Source organism: Oryx dammah, unplaced genomic scaffold, assembly GCF_014754425.2.
Source record: "Oryx dammah isolate SB20612 unplaced genomic scaffold, SCBI_Odam_1.1 HiC_scaffold_18, whole genome shotgun sequence".
NCBI classification, from domain to species: Eukaryota; Metazoa; Chordata; class Mammalia; order Artiodactyla; family Bovidae; genus Oryx; species Oryx dammah.
The window spans coordinates 41076415-41100785 of record NW_024070202.1 but is presented as its reverse complement, the minus strand read 5'-3'; the positions used below and the strand labels follow the sequence as shown (position 1 = coordinate 41100785).

General features: G+C 35.8%; 1 protein-coding gene across 1 annotated transcript in view; it reads right to left on the bottom strand.

Annotated features, from left to right (window-relative positions):
• Positions 1 to 22753, bottom strand: part of GNAT3 (G protein subunit alpha transducin 3) — a 52585-nt gene extending 29832 nt beyond the window's left edge. Inside the window, exons 1-2 of the mRNA XM_040260739.1 lie at positions 22636 to 22753; positions 1402 to 1444 (exon numbers count right to left, since the gene is read on the bottom strand). Of these exons, the coding sequence (XP_040116673.1) occupies positions 1402 to 1444; positions 22636 to 22753 (161 nt within the window). The remainder of the gene's footprint in view (positions 1 to 1401; positions 1445 to 22635) is intronic.
• Between the last annotated feature and the right edge of the window lie 1618 nt (positions 22754 to 24371).

The window sequence follows — 24371 nt, the reverse complement described above, 5'->3', positions numbered from 1 at the left end:
GTTTAAGAGTTCTGGGAGTTTGATCTTGTTAGGTGAAGAGTTCAATTCATGAAAGAGATAAAATAGTTTCTGCAGAGATAGCTGGTGGCATGATGCCACTGTAATCCAGGTAAGCAATGCTGAGGTTCTGAACTGAAGCAGTGACAGTAGGGTTAAGTGACATGTTTGGAGACATTACTTGTGTAGATGTTGCATAACTTGGTTGAAAGTCAGGGCTCACTGTAACTACACATAGATTTATTTCTGTAGAGGCTGCTGTTGCTATAATCATTGCAGGGGACTAAAGGACACATGGGAGGGTAAGTTGTTTATTCTGATTTAGACCTATCCGTAGAATATAGAGGCAGATATTATATGCTTCCCTAGCTCAAAGTGTGGGCTTCCCTGGTGGTTCAGAGGTAAAGAATCCACCTGCCAATGTGGGGAACCCAGGTTTGATTCCTGGGTTGGGAATATCCCCTGGAGAAAGGCATGGCAACCCACTCCAGTATTCTTGCCTGGAAAATCCCATGGACAGAGGAGCCTGGTGGGCTACAGTCCATGGGGTCACGAGAGTTGGATATAGTGACCAAACAACATCAGACTTCAAATAGACAATTTCATCATTAGTTGGGATCATTACATCACCAGGATACATTCCAAAGAAAAAGATCCTCAAGCATAGTAAAAAATAAGTTCAAAAAAATGTTTATCTTCTTCTCCTTTAGCAATGATGGTGCTTTGAAATTCTCCAGCAGTGACATAGTCATGAGATTTCACGTATTCATCTCCCCTTAGTATTTCATTTACTCATTTAGATATTGCATTCTTAAGTTAGAGCATTTTTGTGCTCATAATATCCTTACTCAGAATTCAGGTCTATTTATTTTATTGTAAAGAGAAAAAAATAGAGAAAAAATACAAAAATAAATTGAAATCTATGATGATAATAACTTTAAATATGCATTTCATTTCCATGCATGTGAAATGCCAATTAAGTTAAAAATATTGTTTCTTTCTAATTTCAAATGGATCACTGACATATTTTGAAATGTTTATGGCTTATGCTCATGATATTAAGACCCTGAATCTTACCTGTATTAATATATTTAAAACATAATTGCTTTTAGTAGTCATCTTGTTGAGAGGCAAAATTTGAAAGAAAAATGGAAATTATAATATTACTCATCTGTTATGCTTACAGATAAAGGATTGGAGGAATATTTGCATAGGAAATGTGACAGCTCTGCCACTATATGTGGTTTAGAGACTATCGATTAGTTTTTCCAAAAGTACTTATTTAAGTCATAGTCAAGTACATGGTCTCCCGTGTTGCAGGCGGATTCTTTACCAGCTGAGCCACAAGGGAAGCCCACGTGGACAGACATAAAACAGTAAATATTTAAAACAGTGGGCACCTACTTCATTTGTTTCACAATGGTACTTTTTCCAGATTCTCCTGCTCCTGCAATAGAAATATGGGAGTGTTATCAACTGATAAACCAAGTTCTTATAGACATTAAAACCTGTGACTCTCTTTCTTGTGGGTTAATCTTTGACATACCACCCTCTTACGTAAAGAAGGAGAGTAATCAATCAGGACTTGAAAGGTATTATTGGCTGTCTACTTTCTAAGATAGTAGCAAGGCCTCTATTTTGATACTATAGTCAGATATAGTTCTGGCTCCAAGGTAGAATGTGTTTTGTAAATCAAGAAGTTTATACCATCAGGAAAACATCAGTTCAGTTCAGTCACTCAGTCATGTCCAACTCTTTGCAACCCCATGGACTGCAGCACACTAGGCCTCCCTGTCTATCACCAGCTCCCAGAGTTTAGTCAAACTCATGTCCATTGAGTTGGCGATGACATATCTATATATTATTGCATTTGAATATAACTTTACAAAAGCTTTTCTCTCCTGAGTTTTCAACTTTCCCCTCAAATGGTTCCAACTTTATAGTCTCCGTGTGTGTGTGTTAGTCACTCAGCTGTGTCCGTCTCTTTGTGACCACATGAACTGCACAGCCCGCCAGGCTCTTCTGTCCATGGGATTTTCCAGGCAAGGACACTGGAGTGGGTTGCCATTTTCCTTTTCCAGGGGATCTTCCCAACCCAGGGATCGAACTTGGGTCTCCAGCATTGCAGGCAAATGCTTTACTGTCTGAGCTACTAGTCTCTAGATCACTCCAGAATGTGTCTTCCTATATCCTATGTGATTAAATAGCAAGGAAAAAAAAAAGACAATAATTTATTTCCAGAACTATTCAAAGCCTATTCTGATTGAGGATGAGCTTTTGTTTTCATCATCATGTTTATCTTGTTACACAGGAATTTTATGTTTAAACATAGAAAGCTGCCTATAATACTAAGCAAACCTAAACAGCTGCTGGGATAACAATAACAAAGGAATGAATATCTCACAATGGGTGACACATTCCTGAGAGAAGGGAAGGGAGTGGCAGTAATCATAGAGAACCAACTGCATGTATCTGGGGGCATCTGTTTAGCTGATGATATACAATATACAACTATATTTTAGTATTGTTGGCAAACATATAAAAAGATACAAAATTCACATGATTTAAAAATTTTTAAACATAAACTTTTAATGAAAAAAATATAATTTCCTGTGCTATACAGAAGAACTTTGTTGTTTACCCTTCTATATATACCAGTTTATATCTGCTTATCCACAACTCCCAGTTTACCCTTCTCCTACCCCTCCCACCCTGGCAGCCACCAATCTATTTCCTATGTCCCTGATCTCTTTCTGTTTCATAATAGGTTCATTTGTGTCATATTTTAGATTCCACATATAAGTGATATCATATGGTGTTTGTCTTTCTCTTTCTGACTAACTTCACTTATGATAATCTCCGGTTGCTTTTCTGTTGCTGCAAATGGCATTATTTCATTTTTTAATGGCTGAGTAGTATTCCATTGTGTATATCCTTTATCCTTTCATCTGTTGATGGACACTTAGGTTATTTCTATGTCTTGGCTATTGTGAGTAGTGCTGCTATGAACATTAGGGTGCATGTATCTTTTCAAATTATAGTTTTGTCTGGATATATGCCCAAGAATGGGATTGCTAGATCATATGGCAATTCTATTTTTATCTTTTTGAGGAACTTCTGTGCTATTTTCCATAGTGCTTGCACCAACTTATGTCACCACCAACAGTGTAGGAGGGTTCTCTTTTCTCCACATATCCTCTCCAACATTTGTAACTTGCAGACATTTTAGTGATATCAGGCAACTTCTTGAAATTTGGGAATTCTGGGTTTATAAATGGGAGAAGAGCAGGGGTTCATCAAGAGTTGATAAAACCTGAATAATATAAATCTGTTCATAAAGTTTTTATATAGAATCACTAAACTTCAACATTCAGAAAATGAAGATCGTGGCATCTGGTCCCATCACTTCATGGGAAATAGATGGGGAAACAGTGGAAACAGTGTCAGACTTTATTTTTTGGGGCTCCAAAATCACTGCAGATGGTGACTGCAGCCATGAAATTAAAAGACGCTTACTCCTTGGAAGAAAAGTTATGCCCAACCTAGATAGTATATTCAAAAGCAGAGACATTACTTTGCCGACTAAGGTCTGTCTAGTCAAGGCTCTGGTTTTTCCTGTGGTCATGTATGGATGTGAGAGTTGGACTATGAAGAAGGCTGAGCGCCGAATAATTAATGTGTTTGAACTGTGGTGTTGGAGATGACTCTTGAGAGTCTCTTGGACTGCAAGGAGATCCAAGCAGTCCATTCTGAAGGAGATCAGCCCTGGGATTTCTTTGGAAGGAATGATGCTGAAGCTGAAACTCCAGTACTTTGGCCACCTCATGGGAAGAGTTGACTCATTGGAAAAGACTCTGATGCTGGGAGGGATTGGGGGCAGGAGGAGAAGGGGACGACAGAGGATGAGATGGCTGGATGGCATCACTGACTCGATGGACGTGAGTCTGAGTGAACTCCGGGAGATGGTGATGGACAGGGAGGCCTGGCGGGAGCGATTCATGGGGTCGCAAAGAGTTGGACACGACTGAGCAACTGAACTGAACTGAAACTTTAATAAATTGAGGAACACTCAATGTTCCTCAGGTTATAATTAACATTTATCAATAAAAATGTGATATTGAAATATAATATTGATAAAAGCATATAAAAAAAGATCAGTGAGTGAATATTTAACCTTACACTAATTTCTGTATCCTTAAGAGAAGCAAAGGATATGTTGTTGTAAATCGAGTCATAAAACATCTTTAAAGTCTCTGTGCCTGTTAACTCTGGACAAATTTCAAAGCAGCACTACTAAGACAATTTAAATTTCCAGGAAAAACCCAAAGTTAGGAAACCTGATTACTAGATGTAAACATATCCCTTACCAGCATGGTAATCAACTGCCCTGTTTTACCAAAACTAGTATAATTTTATGGAACAAAAGTCATGACTTCTAGCAACCCTGAATCTAAGAATTTTATTCAAATTATATGAAAATCTGTATTGAATCAGAGGATCTTGACTACACTATCTAAATTTCTAAACCCACTGTCACCCACTATGGTCCTTTCCTTGCCTCACTTTTTTCCCTAGCACTTACCTCACTCTACAAAGTAACACATTATTCACATATAGTTTTTAAATTTTCCTGTCTGTCTGCAAGCACTGCAAAGTAAATTCCACAAGGGCAAGGGAATTAGTCTGTTTTGTTCACTCACATATCGAAAGCAGGTAGAACAGTGCTTAATAGTAGAATCTCAGTGAAACAAATGCATTATTTAAACTCAGACAGTACTTCAAAAGTAACATTTTGTCCTCGTGTTTTATATCAGTTTCTTCACATTGAATGATTTCTCCCTGACTCAATGTTTTCTTAAACTCTGATGAGCAAATACAACTACACCTCAGTTTAATCCTACTTCACAGAAAATTGTTTTTTTCTTACTCAGAGAAAAATTTTCTTATGTTTTTCCAAGAAAATTATGTATCTGTAGCTATCTGAAAGAACTGTCCACCTTATAGGATACTGAGGAATCAAAGTAGTGAAGCTATGATAAATAAAATAATTTTATTGCTGGTGATGATTTATAGATTCTTCCTCTTGGATAAACCTCCAGCATAGTTTGCTTTGTGGTTTAATGCTAGTCTTTTCCACACCACTCAGTGTGAAATGATACAACAAAGTTGATAAATACAAAATCAGCCTCAGCAAATTTGCTAATCTTTCTTCATAGATTTTAAATCTAATCAAACAAAACTCACAGATGGGGCACAACCATTTAATAGAGGCTGCCATGTCTAAGACTGAGAAATTTGAGATTAAAGTGAAAAGCACATTAAAATATCACCTCACTTGTTTTCAGAAGACAACTGGCTGTATTATTTTCCATGGCTAACTGTTATGTTTGTGAGGATGGCAAGAGTAGATCAATGAGCTTTGCACAATATCTTGGTTTACTGGCTTTATGTAATTTGCTATTTTGCTCCAGACGGCATTGCTTTGAAAGAAAAGTTATTCAATAAGATTATAAAACTATTCTTGGTAGTTTTTTTAAAAAAACTCCAACAGTAGAAGTAGACATCAGAAATCGCAGCATCATCCTACACAACTAAAAGTTTTGTAGTATATCTTCCTTCTCTAAGTATGTTTTCAGTTTTGCTAGATGGAAAATTGCAGAGTTCTGGGGATGTGGGAGGAAAACCAATTGGCCCAGTAGAAACCCCAGGACTTATCCATTCAGAAATATTTAATGTTGCATTTTCTTCAACTAGAGTGGAAGCACTGAACGAAAAAATGTTCGAGAAAATCTGAGAGGTGAAGAATGTCTCGTTTTTAACAATCAGTTACATAATGGTATAATAGCTATAATTTCTACAATGAAGTGAAAATAGTTTAGATAATTTTAATTTAATTTCAGTTATCTATCTTGAGAATAATAATCTGTGTAAAGAATTTTCCAGAATTGTACCAGAGTATGTATCATGGACAGATATACATTTGAACCACTGTTGAACACATAAAAAGTTTTTAAATAATCACAACTATATTTCATTAAGATCTGGCAAGTTTCCAGAACTATTTCTGATGCTAATGGGTATGTTATTATATAGAGATTGTTGATAACTGATCATTCAAATGTGTGTCAGATAGGCAGAATAATCACTTTTGAAAAAACAGCATTACTCTTTAATGAAATTCTGTATGAAAACAGTATTTTCCTTTGAAAGATTTTAAAATAGCTACCTGAATAATTTCCTGCTCTATGTGGTGACTTCAGGCTTCTATATGAAGGCCCAGTATAGGCAACTATAGGAATAAGATGAAAATTCCTGAAGCAAAGCCCGTCTGTCTAAAATCTTAATTTATTATTTGCCCTGCTGCAAAGTTTTTTTAGGAATAAATTATTGGGTCCCATTCTCACAATGTTTCTAGGTCTTAGTTCACAATAATCATTCCATTCTTGTAAGATTAGATCATGCTACACAGCCAAATATAGTCATCAAAATAACGTGTTTACGCAAGCCAAGGGCATCCTGAAATAATCTGTTCCTTCCTAATTGTGATGGTGACTAATATTATTATCTGGGTCAAAGTGTAATGAGGGAATTTTGACAAGCTATTTATTTCTTCAAAGTAGAAAATGTTTCAAATAATTAAATATTTGTTTATACTTAATTCACACTTTAATACTCATAAATTGTTTTATTCTTAATAAGTATAAATTAGAGATTTTATTCCACATGTTTCTTTGCAAATATATTCAAAAATTTTTGAGGGTACATGATGTCTATGAAGTGAAGTGTGAAGTGAAAGTGTTAGTGACACCGACGTGTCCTACTCTTTGAGACCCATGAGTCACCAGGACCCCATAACTCACCAGGCTCCTGTCCATGGAATTCTCCAGAAAGAATACTGGAGTGGGTTGCCATTCCCTTTTCCAGGGGATTTCCCCACCCAGGGATTCTTCCCCACCCAGGGATTGAACCCAGGTCTCCTGCGTTGCAGGTGAGTTCTTTACTGTCTGAGCCAGCAGAGAGGCCATTATAGATCTATACCAGTAACTAAATTTCACCTAAACACACTCAAATCCTGCTCACTCATTCCATAACTTATTAAAATAGGCAAAATGAAAATAAACCCTGATTTATAACCCTGCAAAAGCTTTTTTGTAGGTACTCTTAAATACACTTAACTGTGCAGAAGGCTGAAACCTTAGAAGCCCACCAGCTGTGCATGCATCTTCTTTCTATACATAAGAATACTGAATCTAGTAGAAATTATGATACTCATCTACAGTCCTAGACCTAACTTAAAACAACAAAATTAAGCTCCTGCTGCTGCTCCTGCTGCTAAGTCTCTTCAGTCATGTCCGACTCTGTGCAACCCCATAGACGGCGGCTGACCGGGCTCCCTTGTCCCTGGGATTCTCCAGGCAAGAACACTGGAGTGGGTTGCCATTTCATTCCCGTAGTAATACTATCAGTTCAGTTTAGTTTAGTCCCTCAGTTGTGTCTAACTAACTCTTTGCGACCCTGTGGACTGCAGGGTCCTAGGCCTCCCTGTCCATCAACAACTCCCAGAACTTGCTCAAACTCATGTCCATTGAGTTGGTGAGGTCATCTAACCATCTCATCCTCTGTTGTCCCCTTCTCCTCCTGCCTTCAATCTTTCTCAGCATAAGGGTCTTTTCCAATAAGTCAGTTTTTTGTATCAGGTGGCCAGAGTATTGGAGTTTCAGCTTCAGCATCAGTCCTTACAATGAACACCCAGGGCTGGTCTCCTTTAGAATGGGCTGGTTGGATCTCCTTGCAGTCCTAGGGACTCTCAAGAGTCTTCTCCAACACCACAGTTCAAAAGCATCAATTCTTCAGCGCTCAGCTTTCTTCACAGTCCAACTCTCACATCCATACATGACTATTGGAAAAACCATAGCTTTGCCTAGATGGACCTTGCTTGGCAAAATAATATCTCTGCTTTTTAATAAGTTGTCTAGGTTGGTTATAACTTTACTTCCAAGGAGCAAGTGTCTTTTAATTTCAGTCTTTTAATCATCTGCAGTGATTTTGGAGCCCAAAAAATCAAGTCTGTCATTGCATTGTTTCCCTATCTATTTCCCATGAAGTGATGGAACCGGATGCCATGATCTTAGTTTTTTGAATCTTGAGTTTTAAGCCAGCTTTTTCACTCTTATCTTTCACTTTCATCAAGAGGCTCTTTAGTTCTTCACTTTCTGCCATAAGGGTGGTGTTATTTGTATATCTGAGGTTATTGATATTTCTCCTGGCAATCTTGATTCCAGCTTGTGCTTCATCCAGCCGAGCATTTCACAAGATGTACCCTGCATATAAGTTAAATAAGCAGGGTGACAATATACAGCCTAATACTAATCTTATAATGATGCCTTCTTTTAAATTATTAAGTGGTAATATCAATATCAATATGATGTCAAGACATAAATTTAAAATCACTTTTAAAAAATTAATATGGAAGATATGAACTTTCACAGACATGGGTGTGCAGTTTGTGGTTGTAATCTTTTGGTAGACTATTAACATAAAAGATTTTTAGCTTTGTTTCTTGTTTAGAAGCAATTCTATTTCACTCACTATTCCTCTTTCTCATTAAGCAACAACTTCTTTGTCTCTTCCATGTTATAACCCATCATATAGCCTAGATAGTGAGTAGTGAAATGTAATAAGCAAACTCATGTTTTGGAATAAATATGAGGTTGTACTCATTGCTGAATCTGGGTGTCTTGATGGAAGTTAATCTCTGAGAGTTTCCTCGTTTATAAAATTGACTTACTCATGTCAATGTATGGCAAAACCAATACAGTATTGTAGAGTAAAATAAAGTAAAAATAAAAATAAAAAGAATATAAAAAAATAAAAATAAAATTGACTTACTGATATCTATCTCCTAGGGTTTGGGTAGATTGAAATAGTTGGTACAAAGTCTAACTTAAAATGAGTTCTCAACATTCTGTATTATTTGAAGGATTCTCCACTTTTCCAAGAGATGTTTCAATTATAAGATGTTCGACTTCTTTCATCCTTTGTTCTGGAACATGATTTTTAGATTTCTTACCCTCTGCATCACACTCCATGCGAGAGCCAATGTCCTTCTGAAACACTGTCTGACTTAAAATTTTGCCATAGATATAGGTGATTTTATTAAGGGTACTGATATTCTGGTTTAGTAAGATAGGGGTACAAAATAAGTCTGCCTCAATCCTAGTACTTATTTCTAAACAGAACACTTTTTTTAACAGATACTTATTATTAGTTTACCTCTTTTCTTCTTCATTTTCTTTTTTGGTAGCTGTATTTTTTTTAATCTATATTGAACTTTTAGCAGTTAATTTGTTTCTACTTTTTTGCATCATCACTTAGCAAACTGATTTTCCCACATACTATATGGGTATACTACATGTGTATAGCTGATTTTGAACTTCAGTTAAAGATATCTGCTAAATTCTGTTCATTTGGGCCAAGCATTTCTGCTAGTTTAGATCACTTGGAATACTGACTTTACCTTAAACTGTATCCTTGCAAATTCTGAATTTTACTCAAGTAGGAAATTTTGCCTTATCCACTTTCACTCAAATCCCTAATGAGAACATTGAAGAGGAGAAGGTCAAAGACAGGAAACTGTCAGTCCATCCATCACCATAAGTCCTTGTTCACTACCTGTAGTTAATGATGCTAAATATTCCCCATTAAGTATGACCATTACTACAGGTTTTTGTACATACTCTTTATTTTGTCATGGGAATTGCCTTCTATTTCTAGTGTGATAAAAGTTTTTATCAAGAATGTATAAAAGAAGTTTGTTTAGCGTGTATGTGTGTGTTCATGCACATATGTGTCCATCTCCTGTCATAATCATGATGTTCTTTCTCCTCTGATAATGTGAATAATATCAATGTTCCAATAGTATTTCAACAGGTCATTCTTGAGTTCTCTCTTACCTCTGGCTTTTTTCTTTTAATATACATTTTTACATTGTTGGAATCTGTTTGGTGATATTTTGGTTTGGTGTTTGGATCTGAATTCATGAAGGAGTTGGCCTGTTTTTGTCAAATTCTATTGTTAAGTTTATCAAATAATCTTTTGAGAAGGATTTCCTTTAACAGTTTTTATGATTTTAAAGTGATCTGCTCATGAAGTATTTGAAAGAATCCATTTGCAATATAATATGGATGAATTTGCAGATATATTCATCTATTTTCTTTTATCAGAAAAATAATATCCCAATGTACACTTATTCTCCCCAAACATTTAATTTTAATAATCTTATAAACTATGGAATTTTGAGAAAATAGTACATTAGATACCTATATTTTATTCCTTCACCTTACCAATTATTAGCACTTTGTCCTTTGTATTTTTTCATATATATAAATTCATACACACACATATATACATGTATACATGTATATCTGTCTTTATATTTATGCTTTGTTTTGCTGAACCTCTTGAAAGCAATCACACACTTCGCCTGTAAATATTTCAGAATGCACCTTCTAAGAATAGGTCATTGTCCCAGAAAATCACAACTCTATTTTCATGCTTAAGAATATCTATACAAATCCAAAATGTTATATAAAATATACTCCATATCATATTTATTTGATTGTTCCAAATTGTTTTTCAGACCTTTTATATTTCTTGGATCCAGGATCCAATCAAGTCTTACACATTTCCTTTGTATATTATGCTATTTAAATTCTTAATTTATACTGTTTCCCATGTTATACTGCTGTTGTTATTTTGTTTTCATAACTGTCATTTTTTAAAGTCTAGGACAGTTTATTATATAATGTCTAATATTCTGTATTTGTGTGGTGATTAGATCGAGTGTGGTGTAAATATCTTAGCATAAATATAAGTAATTTTGTGGGGTTTTTTTGTAGTAAATTACGTTAGTAGTCATATGGTGTCAGATATATTTCAATTACTAGTGTTACATCAAGTACCTATTTCTATGATGTAGCAATGATGAGCATTCTGAAACTGTAAAAAGTCATCAGCCAAACAAACATATTTCATTTGTGAGAATGTTGTGGCTATGTACTCTTTCCTTCCTAATGAAAATTTATTTAAATACTTCCAGTTTTATACTTGTTTTAAAATAGCTGATAATATTTAAAACATCATATATATATGCCTTCTAGGATTTTTGAAGTATTTTGGTGGCTCAGATGGTGTCCTTCTGGTGGCTCAGACAGTAAAGCGTCTGCCTACAATGTGGGAAGCTGGGGTTCAGTCCCTGGGTAGGGAAGATCTCCTGGAGAAGGAAATGGCAACCCACTCCAGTATTCTTGCCTGGAAAATCCCAGGGACAGAGGAACCTGGTAGGCTACAGTCCATGGGGTTGCAAAGAGTCGGACACGACTGAGCGACTTCACTTTCTTTCTTCTTTTTCTCATCTTTTTAATGTACTTCTTAGGCTAAAAAGGCGGGGGGGGGGCAATGAAATATATAATTATGTGGTATTTCCCACACGTTTGCTTTAGATAGAAATGTAGATGATAGAAGGATGGATTGATAGAATTTATCTAAGTGTTCCTTAGTTGGGGAACAGTTATACATTTTGTATGAATTCTTCAAACTAAGACCTTGGTTAATTATACAGTTGGCCTTTATATACTGTATATCTGGGAAAAGAGAACAGGAATTGAATACATTAAATTAACAGCTCTCACTTGAGTTACCTGTCCTGATTTCTGGACCCATATGTTCATCTGTTTAATAGATATCTCCACTTGGTTGTTCTCCAAACGACACAAATTTGAATGTCTCAAATGACTACTCTTTTTGTTTTGTCCCCAACCTAAACTTTGTTCTGTATTTCACATACTGATGAATAAAATAATCACTATTCCTTATTCTGTCTTTAATCATTCCTCTGACTTAACAGCCACAGGCAGTCAAGTCACCAGGCTTTATTATTTTGTCTCATAAGATCTCTCAAATCTCACTTTCAAACTTGTAATTTCTGCCTTAATTTACAATCTCATCAAGTGTTTGCAGAGTAGTGACAATTTCCTAATTGGCCTACCTACCTCAAGCACCTGCATAAAAGTCTTTATCTTATAGCATAGCTTGGATAGTCTTAGACAAAAAAATCCAAGTATTATTATTCTCATTTACATTTCTAAAAATCTATCAAAAATTTCATTGACTTAAAAAAATGCCTTATTATATGACATACATATTTTTTCCCAGTTCTTTGCAAATGCCAAATGCATATCTCTGCTTCAGTCACCATAACCAACCTACAGAAATGTTTTATGTTCCCAACTCTGTCATTCTTCCATCCATTATGCATGCATGCTTTTCTGTGCTAGGATATCAGTGAAGGACAAAAGCAGACATATCCACTGTTATTATAGAACTTAGATTGCGGATACTAATTTAAAAATGGCAGAGATAAAAATTAAAGCCTTTGTTCTCCTGTGAACTAATGTGTGATCTTAAAAATTGAATTACCTCAGTAAATTCCCATTTTCTTCTCTATTTAATGAAAATACTATTTCATAGCATTTCCTTGTAGATTGAAAACCATAACAGAGTAGTGGAATAAAAGAGAAACTTGAGACCCATTCTATCAGAGATAAGGCTAGAACCAAGCTTTGTAACAAAGATCAATCTTTCGACAATGAATAGAGAATGATTACAAAGAAAGGAATTAAAGAAGATTGAAGTACTAGAGTGAATATAATGGAAAAGAATATAATGAAGGGCCTCATTAAAAAGATGAAGTTTGAGGATGAATGGACAGCAAGATAAACTTGGAGAATGATTGCTAGGTGCCCCAAAGTTATTGATAAATAACAATTGTTGACTTAAAAAAAAAGTACGATGTGAGAGTTTGAGTTAAGTTTTATCTGGGGCAAAATGAAGACTATAGCCCAGAAGATAACATTTCTAACAGCATTGAGAAACTGCGCCAAAGAGGTAGGGGGAGAGTCATTATATATGTAATTTTGGAGAAGGGGGAGTACATGCAATCGAGCACACGTTTTTTGTAAAAAGTTTCTTCTAGTGTCACGAAGGTTACACCTAGTCATAAGGAGTAGATGTTAGTGCTTTGAGTGCTTTTCTAGATATAAGGAAATACAAGAATTGAGCTTATAAAATTGGTTCCCAAAACCATCTATCTGAAGACCTGTTCTGCCAGTTTTTCCTAAAGGACAGAGTGCCTCATTTCTAGGGGGTGTTGAAGATCAGCAGCTATAGCAGCATATGATTTAATCCTTGCAGAGGTAGATGGCAAGTAACCATGGCAACTGCTAATTTTTAGTTGACACAAATACGGATCCAGAAATTGGGCAAAAGAAAGGATGTTAGAGTCATTCTTCTAGAAGTGATAGCTACGTCCTGATATGAGGTCCCTGATACAGTACAGACTGAAAACCACAAAGGCTCAAGGACAAATTTTGGTGAGTGAAACTACTTATAAATGGAGGAAAAAGAAACAAGCTTGAATGAAGTGAGAGGTAGAAGGATATAAAAAATTAGAAAGTATTGCAGTGTAACAGGAGTTAAGAAAAATTCAGTTATTGAGGTCTCAGCTTTGTGAATTGCAGATTATCAGGGATCTGTGAGAGGTCATTTCTGGTAAAGAGGAGAATGAATATACAAGTTAGATCTCAATTAAGAGAAGGGAAGCAGTGTAGCAATAGAAGAAGTGACCGTAGACTAGCTTGAGAAGTATTTTAGTATAAACACACTTTAAAAGATCACTATATAAGGTGAATCAAATGAGCTTTTTTATGGAATCAAAGAAAAATCTCTAGGTGACTGGGAAGAAATATCATCATCTGCCAAGAGGGAGGAGCTAGCAGAGAAGAAGTTTGAAAGTGACAAACGGGATAATTCATAAAGCAAAATTCTTAAAATATAGGAGGGGATACAGTTTATAGCACAAAGGCTGAAGTTAGCCTTAAATGAGAATGAAATACCACAAATTCCTTAAAACTAGTTAAAATGGAAGAGAATGAAGGAAAGCTTAGTGAAGAGATGCTTTGGAGAAAGCTTTGGAAATGATGTTTGATGACTGTCTTACGAGCAGTGGTCATCTAGGGTGAGGTGGAAGGAGAGGAGATTGTAGTTGAAAGTGATGTTGGAAATGTACAAATAGCTGCCTTTTGGGATATTTTAGTAATAAACTACAAATAAGTAAAATAATTATTAGCCTGGCTAAGGTTAAAAACTGCCATTTGAATGCAGAGTTCCAAAGAATAGCAAGGAGAGATAAGACAGCCTTCCTCAGTGGTCTGTGCAAAGAAATACAGGAAAACAATAGAATAAGAAACACTAGAGATTTCTTCAAGAAAATTAGAGACAACAAGGGAACATTTCATGTGAATATGGGCACAATAAAGGACAGAAATGATATGGACCAAACAGAAGCAGAAGATATTAAGAAGAGGTGGCAAGAACACAGTGTGGTGTGATCACTCACTTAGAGCCAGACATCCGAGGTCAAGTGGGCCTTAGGAAGCATCACTATGAACGAAGCTAGTGGAGGTGATGGAATTCCAGTTGAGCTCTTTCAAGTCATAAAAGATGATGCTGTTACTCAATATGCTGCTAATTTGGAAAACTCAGCAGTGCCCACAGGACTGGAAGAGGTCAGTTTTCATTCCAGTCCCAAAGAAAGGTAATGCCAAAGAATGCTCAAGGTACCGAACAATTGCACTCATCTCACAGGCTAGCAAAGAAGGCTCAAAATTCTCTAAGCCAGGCTTCAACAGTTTGTGAACCATGAAATTCCAGATGTTTAAGCTGGATGTAGAAAAGGCAGAGGAACCAGAGATCAAATTGCCAACATCTGTTAGATCATTGAAAAAGCAAATGAGTTCTAGAAAATCATCTACTTCTGCTCTATTGACTATTCCAAAGCCTTTGACTGTGTGTATCACAACTGTGGAAAATACTTCAAGAGATGAAAATACCAGAGCACCTGACCTGCCTCCTGAGACTCTGTAGGCAGGTCAAGAAGCAACAGTCAGAACTGGACCTGGAACAACAGACTGGTTCTAAATCAGGAAAGGAGTACATCAAGGCTATATATTGTCACCCTGCTTATTTAACTTATATGCAGAGTACATCATGCAAACTGCCAGGCAGGATGAAGCACAAGCTAGAATCAAGATTTCTGGAAGAAATATCAATAACCTCAGATATGCAGATGACAATACCCTTATGGCAGAAAATGAGGAACTAAAGAGCCTCTTGATGAAAGTGAAAGAGGAGAGTGAAAAAGTTGGCTTAAAGTTCAACATGCAAAAAAAAAAGATCATAGTGTCTGGTCCCATCACTTCATGGCAAATAGATGGGGAAACAGTGGAAACAGTGACAGACTTTATTTTGGGGGGTTCCAAAGTCACTGCAGATGGTGAGTGCAGCCATGAAGTTAAAAGACACTTGCTCCTTGGAAGAAAAGTTATGACCAACCTAGACAGCATATTAAAAAGCAGAGACGTTACTTTGCCAACAACGGTCCATCTAGTCAAAGCTATGGTTTTTCCAGTAATCATGTATGGATGAAAAATTTGGACTATAAAGAAAACTGAGCACTGAAGAATTTATGCTTTTGAACTATGGTGTTGGAGAGTCCCTTGGACTGCAAGGAGATCCATCCAGTCCATCCTAAAGGAAATCAGTCCTGAATATTCATTGGAAGGACTGATGCTAAAGTTGAAATTCCAATACTTTGGCCACCTGATGAGAAACCTGACTCATTTGAAAAGACCCTGATGCTGGCAAAGATTGCAGGCAGGAGGAGAAGGGGACGACAGAGGATGAGGTGGTTGGATGGCATCACCGATCAATGGACATGAGTTTGAGTAAACTCCAGGAGTTGTTGATGGACAGGGAGGCCTGGTGTGCTACAGTCCATGCCGTCGCAAAGAGTCAGACATGACTAAGTGACTGAACTGAACTGAAACTTAAAAACAGGAAATTGTCAACCAGGAAACTGAGAATGATACATCATTTTATTCGACAGCACCTGGGAACAGAGGAAATTAGGTGTTTACCTGGGACCAGGATCAGCACTAAAGGCTGAAAAGATACTAAATAATGTTACTTTGGAAGAAATCAGTTGGGAGTAGTGTTATTAGAACAATAATAAGTGGGAACTTTGAGGAGTTATCCAGGTTTGAGGTTGTGAATGTCAATTAAGATAGAGGATTAGGGTAAAGAATATTTTAGACTTTTAGGAGGGACACAGGTGAAATGGTCAACTTTGAAAGGAAGCAATATAAAATCAAAGATAGAATTCAGTAGGTGTGAACAAGTATGAAATGGTAAAGAATCATATGCTGGTCAGGAAGTGAAATTTCTAGATATCTTAAAAGAAAAAAAATTTTAAGTAGCAAATTATATTTGAATATAAAATATTGAGGCAGGAATTAAACCTTTGAGTTCTAGTTTATTGACCATCTGGTGATGTCCATGTGTAGAGTCTTCTCTTTTGTTGTTGGAAGAGTGTGTTTGCTATGACCAGTGTGTTCTTTTGGCAAAACTCTGTTAACCTTTGCCTGCTTCATTTTGAATTCCATTACCAGTCACATCCACAACTGGGTGTTGTTTTTGCTTTGGCTCCGTCTCTTCATTCTTTCTGGAGTTATTTCTCCACTGTTCTCTAGTAGCGTATTGGGCACCTACTAACCTGGGGAGTTCATCTTTCAGTGTCGTATAATTTTGCCTTTTTATACTGTTCATGGGTTTTTTGTTGTTGTTGTTGTTGTTGTTCATGGGGTTTTTAAGGCAAGAATCCTGAAGTGGTTTGCAATTTCCTTCTTCAGTGTAATACGTTTTGTTAGAACTCTCCACCATGACCCATCCGTCTTGGATGGTACTACATGGAATGGCTCATAGATTATATTCTTTGCAGCCAAAGATGGAGAAGCTCTATACAGTCAGCAAACACAAGCCCAGGAGCTGACTGTGGCTCAGATCATGAACTCCTTATTGCCAAATTCAGACTTAACTTGAAGAAAGAAAGGGAAAACCACTAGACCATTCAGGTGTGACCTAAATCAAATCCCTTATGATTATACGGAGGAAATGACAAATATATTCAAAAGATTAGATCTGATAGGCACAGTGTATAAATAATTACTGACAGAGGTTTGTGACATTGTACAGGAGGCAGCGATCAGGACCATCCCCAAGAAAAAGAAATGCAAAAAGGCAAAATGGCTGTCTGAGGAGCCCTTTCAAATAGCTGTGAAAAGAAGAGAAGCTAAAGGCAAAGGAGAAAAGGAAAGATATACCCATTTGAATGCAGAGTTCCAAAGAATAGCAAGGAGAGATAAGACAGCCTTCCTCAGTGATCAGTGCAAAGAAATAGAGGATAACAATAGAATGGGAAAGATTAGAGATCTCCTCAAGGAAATCTCTATACCAAGGGAACATTTTATGCAAAGATGGGCACAATAAAGGACAGAAATCATGTGGACCTAACAGAAGCAGAAGATATTAAGAAGCGGTGGCAAGAACACACAGAAGAACTATACAAAAAAGATCTTCATGACCCAGATAACCATGACGGTGTGATCACTCACCTAGAGCCTGACATCCCAGAATGCAAAATCAAGTGAGCCTTAAGAAGCATCACTATGAGGAAAGCTAGTTGAGGTGATGGAATTCCAGTTGAAATATTTCAAATCCTAAAAGATGATGCTGTGAAAGTGCTGCACTCAATATGTCAGCAAATTGGGAAAACTCAGCAGTGGCCACAGGACTGCAAAAGGTCAGTTTTCATTCCAATCCCAAAGAAAGGCAATGTCAAAGAATGTTCAAACTACTGCACAATTGCACTCTTCTCACACACTTGGCAAAACAAGGCTCAAAATTCGCCATACCAGGCTTCTATAGTATGTGAACTCTTAAATATTCCAGATGTTCAAGCTGGATGTAGAAAAGGTAGAGGAACCAGAGATCAAATTGCCAACATCATCAAAAAAGCAAGAGAGTTCCAGAAAAACATCTACTTCTGCTCTATTGTCTATGCCAAAGTCTTTGACTGAGTGGATCACATCAAACTGTGGACAATTCTTAAAGAAATGGGAATACCAGAGCACCTGACCTGCCTCCTGAGAAATCTGTATGCAAGTTAAGAAGCAACAATTAGAACTGGACATGGAACAACAGATTGGTTACAATTAGGGAAAAGAGTATGTCAAGGCTGTATATTGTCACCCTGTTTAATTAACTTATGTGCGGAGTATGTCATGCAAAATGCCAGGCTGGATGAAGCACAAGCTGTATTCAAGATTTCCGGGAAAAATATCAATAACATCAGATATGCAAGATGACACCACCTTTATGGCAGAAAGCAAAGAAGAACTAAAGAACCTCTTAATGAAAGTGAAAGAAGAGAGTGAAAAATCTGGCTTAGAACTCAACATTCAAAAAAATAAGATCATGGCATCTGGTCCCATCACTTCATGGCAAACAGATGGGGAAACAATGGACACAGTGATAGACTTTCTTTTCTTGAGCTCCAAAATCACCGCAAATGGTGAGTGCAGCCATGAAATTAAAAGACGCTAGCTCCTTGGAAGAAAAGCTATGACCAACCTAGATAGCATACTAAAAAGCAGAGATATTACTTTGCAAACAAAGGTCTGTCTTGTCAAGGCTGTGGTTTTTCCAGTAGTCATGTATGGATGTGAGAGTTGGACTATAAAGAAAGCTGAGTGCCAAAGAATTGATTTTTTGAACTGTGGTGTTGGAGAAGACTCTTGAGAGTCCCTTGGATTGCTAGGAGATCCAACCAGTCCATCCTAAAGGAAATCAGTCCTGAATATTCATTGGAAGGACTGATGCTGAAGCTGAAACTCCAATACTTTGGCCACCTGATGTGAAGAAATGACTTATTGGAAAAGACCCTGATGCTGGGAAAGATTGAAGGCAGGAGGAGAAGGGGACAACAGAGGATGAGGTGGTTGGATGGCATCTCTGACTCGATGGACATGAGTTTGAGTAAGCTCCACAATTCAGTAATGGTCAGGGAAGCCTGGTGTGCTGTAGTCCATGGGGTCGCAAGCAGTCAGACATGACTAAGCGACTGAACTGACTCTAGTTTATTAGGATCAGAGTCTAATACACAAAATCAATATTTTTATATCTTGATGAGTTTTCCCTTCAGTTTCAGCTTGAATCCCACTTCCTTAGAGGTGAATTCTACACTGATATATTTGTAGGAAAAAGTTAAATAAGGAGATGGATTCTGAATTTGAGTATAAATCTTAACTGGAAGTATATTTTATGTAAAATTTATCACAGAGACTTTATACCATCAAATGTTTCACTACCCTCTTTCCTTATTAATTAATGGAAGGATAAATAAATTGTGTTAACTCATGTTGCTTATCTGAATATTTTTAAAAGTACAGTATTGCTCCTAAATCAATAATTAAGGTTTGAATATAGCAAATGAATATAAAAATGCTCTATGATATAACATGAGATGTTCTGTTTCATTACAGTTAATGAGAGTTATTCTCAGCAAGACAGGGTATTTAATCTCATTAACAAATACCATAAGTTGGCTAAATATGGAATGCCTTAATGAATGGTTTACATCTTTCATGTGAGGGACTTATGAGTCTGTTAATGTGTCCTGATTATTAGATATATATTAATCTAAAACAAACAAATAAATGCAAAATGTTTGTCTAAGTGCTTTTTGCCCATTAGAGAAAAGGGACACTGTAGAGAGCTATTTGATGTTGCCAGATGCCATTAGTTATAAAAAATATAACTGTAAATATTTGACTTTTCCTCTGAAGGTTTCAGATTGCTATGGTGCAAATAGTTGCTTTGGAGACAATTTGACTCTCCAAATAGACTGTTTCTTTCCACTTTACTGAAAAACAATTTTAAACATTTGTATAATATTTGTACAAATAGTAAAAATATTTGTATACCCCAAAGATTGATATCTTTATAAAAATAAAATACTATAAAATATTTTTAAACAAAATATATTAATATAACAGAATGATTTTAATTAAAAAAATTTGGAAACATTACTCAGGGATCACTTCTGCATGTTGTTCACAAGATTCATATCACTGGTTATCTGAAATAAGTTTTTTTTTTCTAATTATGCTTTGCAAGTTTTAATTGTAACATAATTATTCCAGGGGACCTGTGAAAGTGATCACATCCACAGACAAGCATTGACTCTTCTGGTGTAATAGAAACATAAAATAGAGCTTCTATACTTGTTGAATTTATACTCCAGCCAGTGACTGAGGAACACCTCCAGTTTTTCTGCGTCCTTTCCCACTCATATATAGAAATGCTTTTAAAAATAAAAAGACCCACTTAAACAGAGTACAAGTAAGAAATTTGATATAGCATGAGTCTTATGTCCTCTTTCCTCTTGATATACATAAAAGGATATACATATGTATATGTACATTGTATTACTTGATAATTACATAAAATTAATGTATATATACATATACATTAAAAATGATACTGTGATGTTTACAAGATAGCACATAGAAAAATCAAGAATAAATGGTTTTAGAATTAAAGGAGTAGAGCGCCAGTATTGTCATTGTTTCAATGATGGGAGAAATTAGATTTCATTAGTGAGGGGATTTGAGGGTGGGAAGGTTTACTTTGGTTCTACTGAATGTTTTTATATATTAATGAGGCCAAATTGAATATAAAGATAATAGGTTAGATAATTTGCTTTCAGTTCAAAGCATGAGAATTGAAGCAGAGTAATTACAAGATTTTATTGTTTTGAACTTTGACAACTTCATCATTAAATATAGAACCCATATGACTTTCTTGGTGGCTTAGCTGGTAAAGAATCTGCCTGCAGTGCAGGAGACCCAGGTTCAATCCCTATTTCAGCAAGATTCCACTCCAGTATTATTGCCTAGAAAATCTGATGGACAGGGGAACTTGGTGGGCTACAGTCCATGGGGTCACAAGAGTCAGACACGACTTAGTGACTTAATTACCACATAGAACTTATATAGAGCCCAGAAGGGAAAACATAGTCAAGGGTTTGAAATATCACTGAGTAGGGAGAAAGCTACAGAGAATTTGATTCATCTGTGTAAATAAGATGTGATAGAGAAGTTCAGTGACATATTGTTGGAACCAAATGAATCCAAATGTATGGGTAACACTGGAGATGAATTTATGCAATTGTGATTGTCTTAGGATATTAAAAGATGTAATAATACCACTAAAGTTCTTTGTATATCTTCTATAATGTTACCCTTTCCTCTTTATGTAGCCCATCACTTTAACCTAAAAATAATTCATATGTTGAAAATATCTATTCTTTTGAAATTTTATTCAAACATAGGGATTCTCTGTGTATTGTGTTACTAGTCCTGTGCCATGGTTCTTAGTACAACAGGGACACAGAACATGCTTGCTGGAATGTTTGGTGTTCCCTCTCATCTTTTATTTGTTTTCTCTATGTCCACTTATTACTTTCACTCTTGACAAAGTCTCAGAATATTCTGGAGCGTTAGGGAAGTTGCATTTGGTGGTTTCATAAGAGCTGGCCCCTACATCTTTCTAACTTACCAACCTCTCTTGGTAGTTACTTGTAAGTGCTGTGGGTGTGAGGCTTCAGGGATTGGGCATAAAGAGAGAAAACATTTCCTTTCCTTGGAAGAGCAAGTGGTAGGAATCTTATAGTTGGTTTCTGAGATACTCTTGCCACTGGGAGCAAATCAGACATGGTAAAAGAACACATAGACACAAATAAGAATATTTTGTTGTGTGAAAGATTCACAATTCTGAAATAAAATGGAGTGCTTTTGTGTATAATGAAGAGCAGGAGGAGCATATAACTATGATTAAATTGAAGTTCTTGTTTTATATTCTTTCATAGGTCTTTATTTTATTTCAAAATCATATTTATTTTCTAGGCACTGTGACATGTTTAGAAAATGCATGATATATAAATTATATTCATTCTTTCAGTTCATTGAACATTTATTAAATTCATAGCTGTGGTTAAATAGTGTACTGAATTTTGAGGGAATAAAAAATAGAGACATAATTCCTGACCTAAATAAATATTTAAATATCTTAAAAGGATTTAAATGGAGTATTTTTCAATTATACAGACAGTATTCAGAAACCTAAATAATATTATTAGTATCTTTAAAGTACTTTATCATTACTCTCTAAATAACTTGACTAATTGGTTTTAACAGTATAAGTAATTAAATAACATATTAGTGTTAATACAGAACAAAATATTTCCAAACAAAATGACATAAATCTTTGTAACATGTAATTAAAGGATTTCTTCCATATTAAAAAGTTGATATTCAGAAAATAACTAGAGTATAGTAAAATAATAAATGTCCATGAGTTATTTTAATAATAAAAGATTACTGACATAGAGAAATTGAGTCATCTAATAAATATTTGTCTCTCTGCTTAATAAAAGACATGCAATAAAATCCTAAGCAAAAAAGTAAATATTTACAGACTACACATAAAATCAATTTCGAAACACATTTTGGTAATAAATCTCCCATATGGTAATACCCTTGAAATTAAAGTTTGAGAAAAGTAAATACATCACTGTTGAAAAAATAGCGGAGTTTTAAAGGCAAAAGCAAAAAAGGATATTACCTAACAACAGCAACTTTACAGTTCTTGCATCTCGCTCAGCATCTTCCTGAAGCTTTTTCTCCAATTCTTTCGACCTTTTGGCTGACTCCTTGCTCTCTGAACTAATTCCAATTCCCATCTTGTAGTGGTAGATGCTTGTCAGTTTATTTGCTCAAACTTTTTGGAATGTAGAGCACAGCTAGTGCGATGGTTTGGACATAGGATGTAAGAGCAATGCTCTGCTGAAGTACCCAGCAGCCCATTCCCTCATTTTCTAAGATTCTGCTTTGACTAAGGAGATGCTGTCACCTGATAATGGGTAAAACCACACAGTTCTATGGCAGCGAAAAAGAAAATTCATTATACTTTCAAATTAAGTGGTTACTTCTGGCCCTCCTTCAAACCTGCTCATCTTCCTTAAAGAATAGTATACAATAATGTAGAAAGTTATTAAAATCTGTACACTAAAGATCTGAAATGGACAATTCAAATAGTGTTTGTCACTAATAGGCAATTTTTATTGCAAGATTTAAAGTTATAATTACTAACGAACAAACGTGTGTCTTATCTTTAGGTATATGAGTCTTCAGATTCTTCATAATCACTATGATATCACTATCAGAATATTTATATTGAATCACCCAGATTTATAGTTTTGCTATGCTTAGATTATAACTCAAAATGATTGAGACACTCTTAGTATCTGTCAGCTAACTAGAAAACCTTTTCATTAAGAAAAAAAATACACATAGTTCTTAGATCTATACACATTGCTATGTTGCCAAACATAGAACTTAACACACAGTGCTCTTAAATTATTTACTTTTGTCTCATAGGATCAATTTCTATAAATTGAGCTTCTACTGCTTGTGAGAAAGTCAATCCATCACCATTAATTGAGGGTCTGCTTGGTGCAGACACTGGAATGTGTTTGATTCAGGCAGTGCATTAACTGGGGCCATTAAGGAACAGCTGTTGTGCTGGAAGGACTTTTATTGATTTGGTACTGAGGGAATAAAAAGCAATATTCTTTGTAACAGTAGGTCATTTGGCTTTTCCTGAAAGGTAAGAACAATAAATATACCTAAATATGTTCCATGCCTTTCGACCATCCCAACAGACATCATGTCCTTCTTGACAATCTGCAAGTTTGGAGACAGAGATTCTGTTATACAATTTTTTTGCTTGTTTGTTTATATGAAGCATAAAGCACTTAGATAGTCAAGTGATATTTTCCTTTTAAGCAGAGTTAGCTACCTGTGGTGGCAGGCAAATCTCTCAGTGCACATTTTGGGATTTGTGGACGTGCCTAACAGGGAAATATTAGAATACAGTCAGTCCATCAGCATGTTAGTGCTGTTCTTGTGGGATCGTGGACAAACTCTGAACAGGTGTATTTTTGCATATTCATAAAACAAGGAAATAGGCTGCCAAATTCAATACATAGTCCTGCTTTGTTTACTTTTTCACATAAAATATTAGACTGTCAATACATAAGCATAGTCAAAACTTTCTGGATTTCATCTGCCCAAGCCATGTTATGATAGTATAAAGATGTGGAAAGGTAGGTATGCAAAGCATGTGATGTTGCTTTTAAAATGCAAAAGGCCTGCCCCAAAGGAACAAGATTTGCACCGGCTAGCTGGTTTATTTATACTCGCTCGTGAACACTGAGTCCATCCACACTAACAGCAATGCAAAAGAACACAAACATTAAAATCTTTTCCTTTTTGTTTTTACATCAAAATTGAATATAG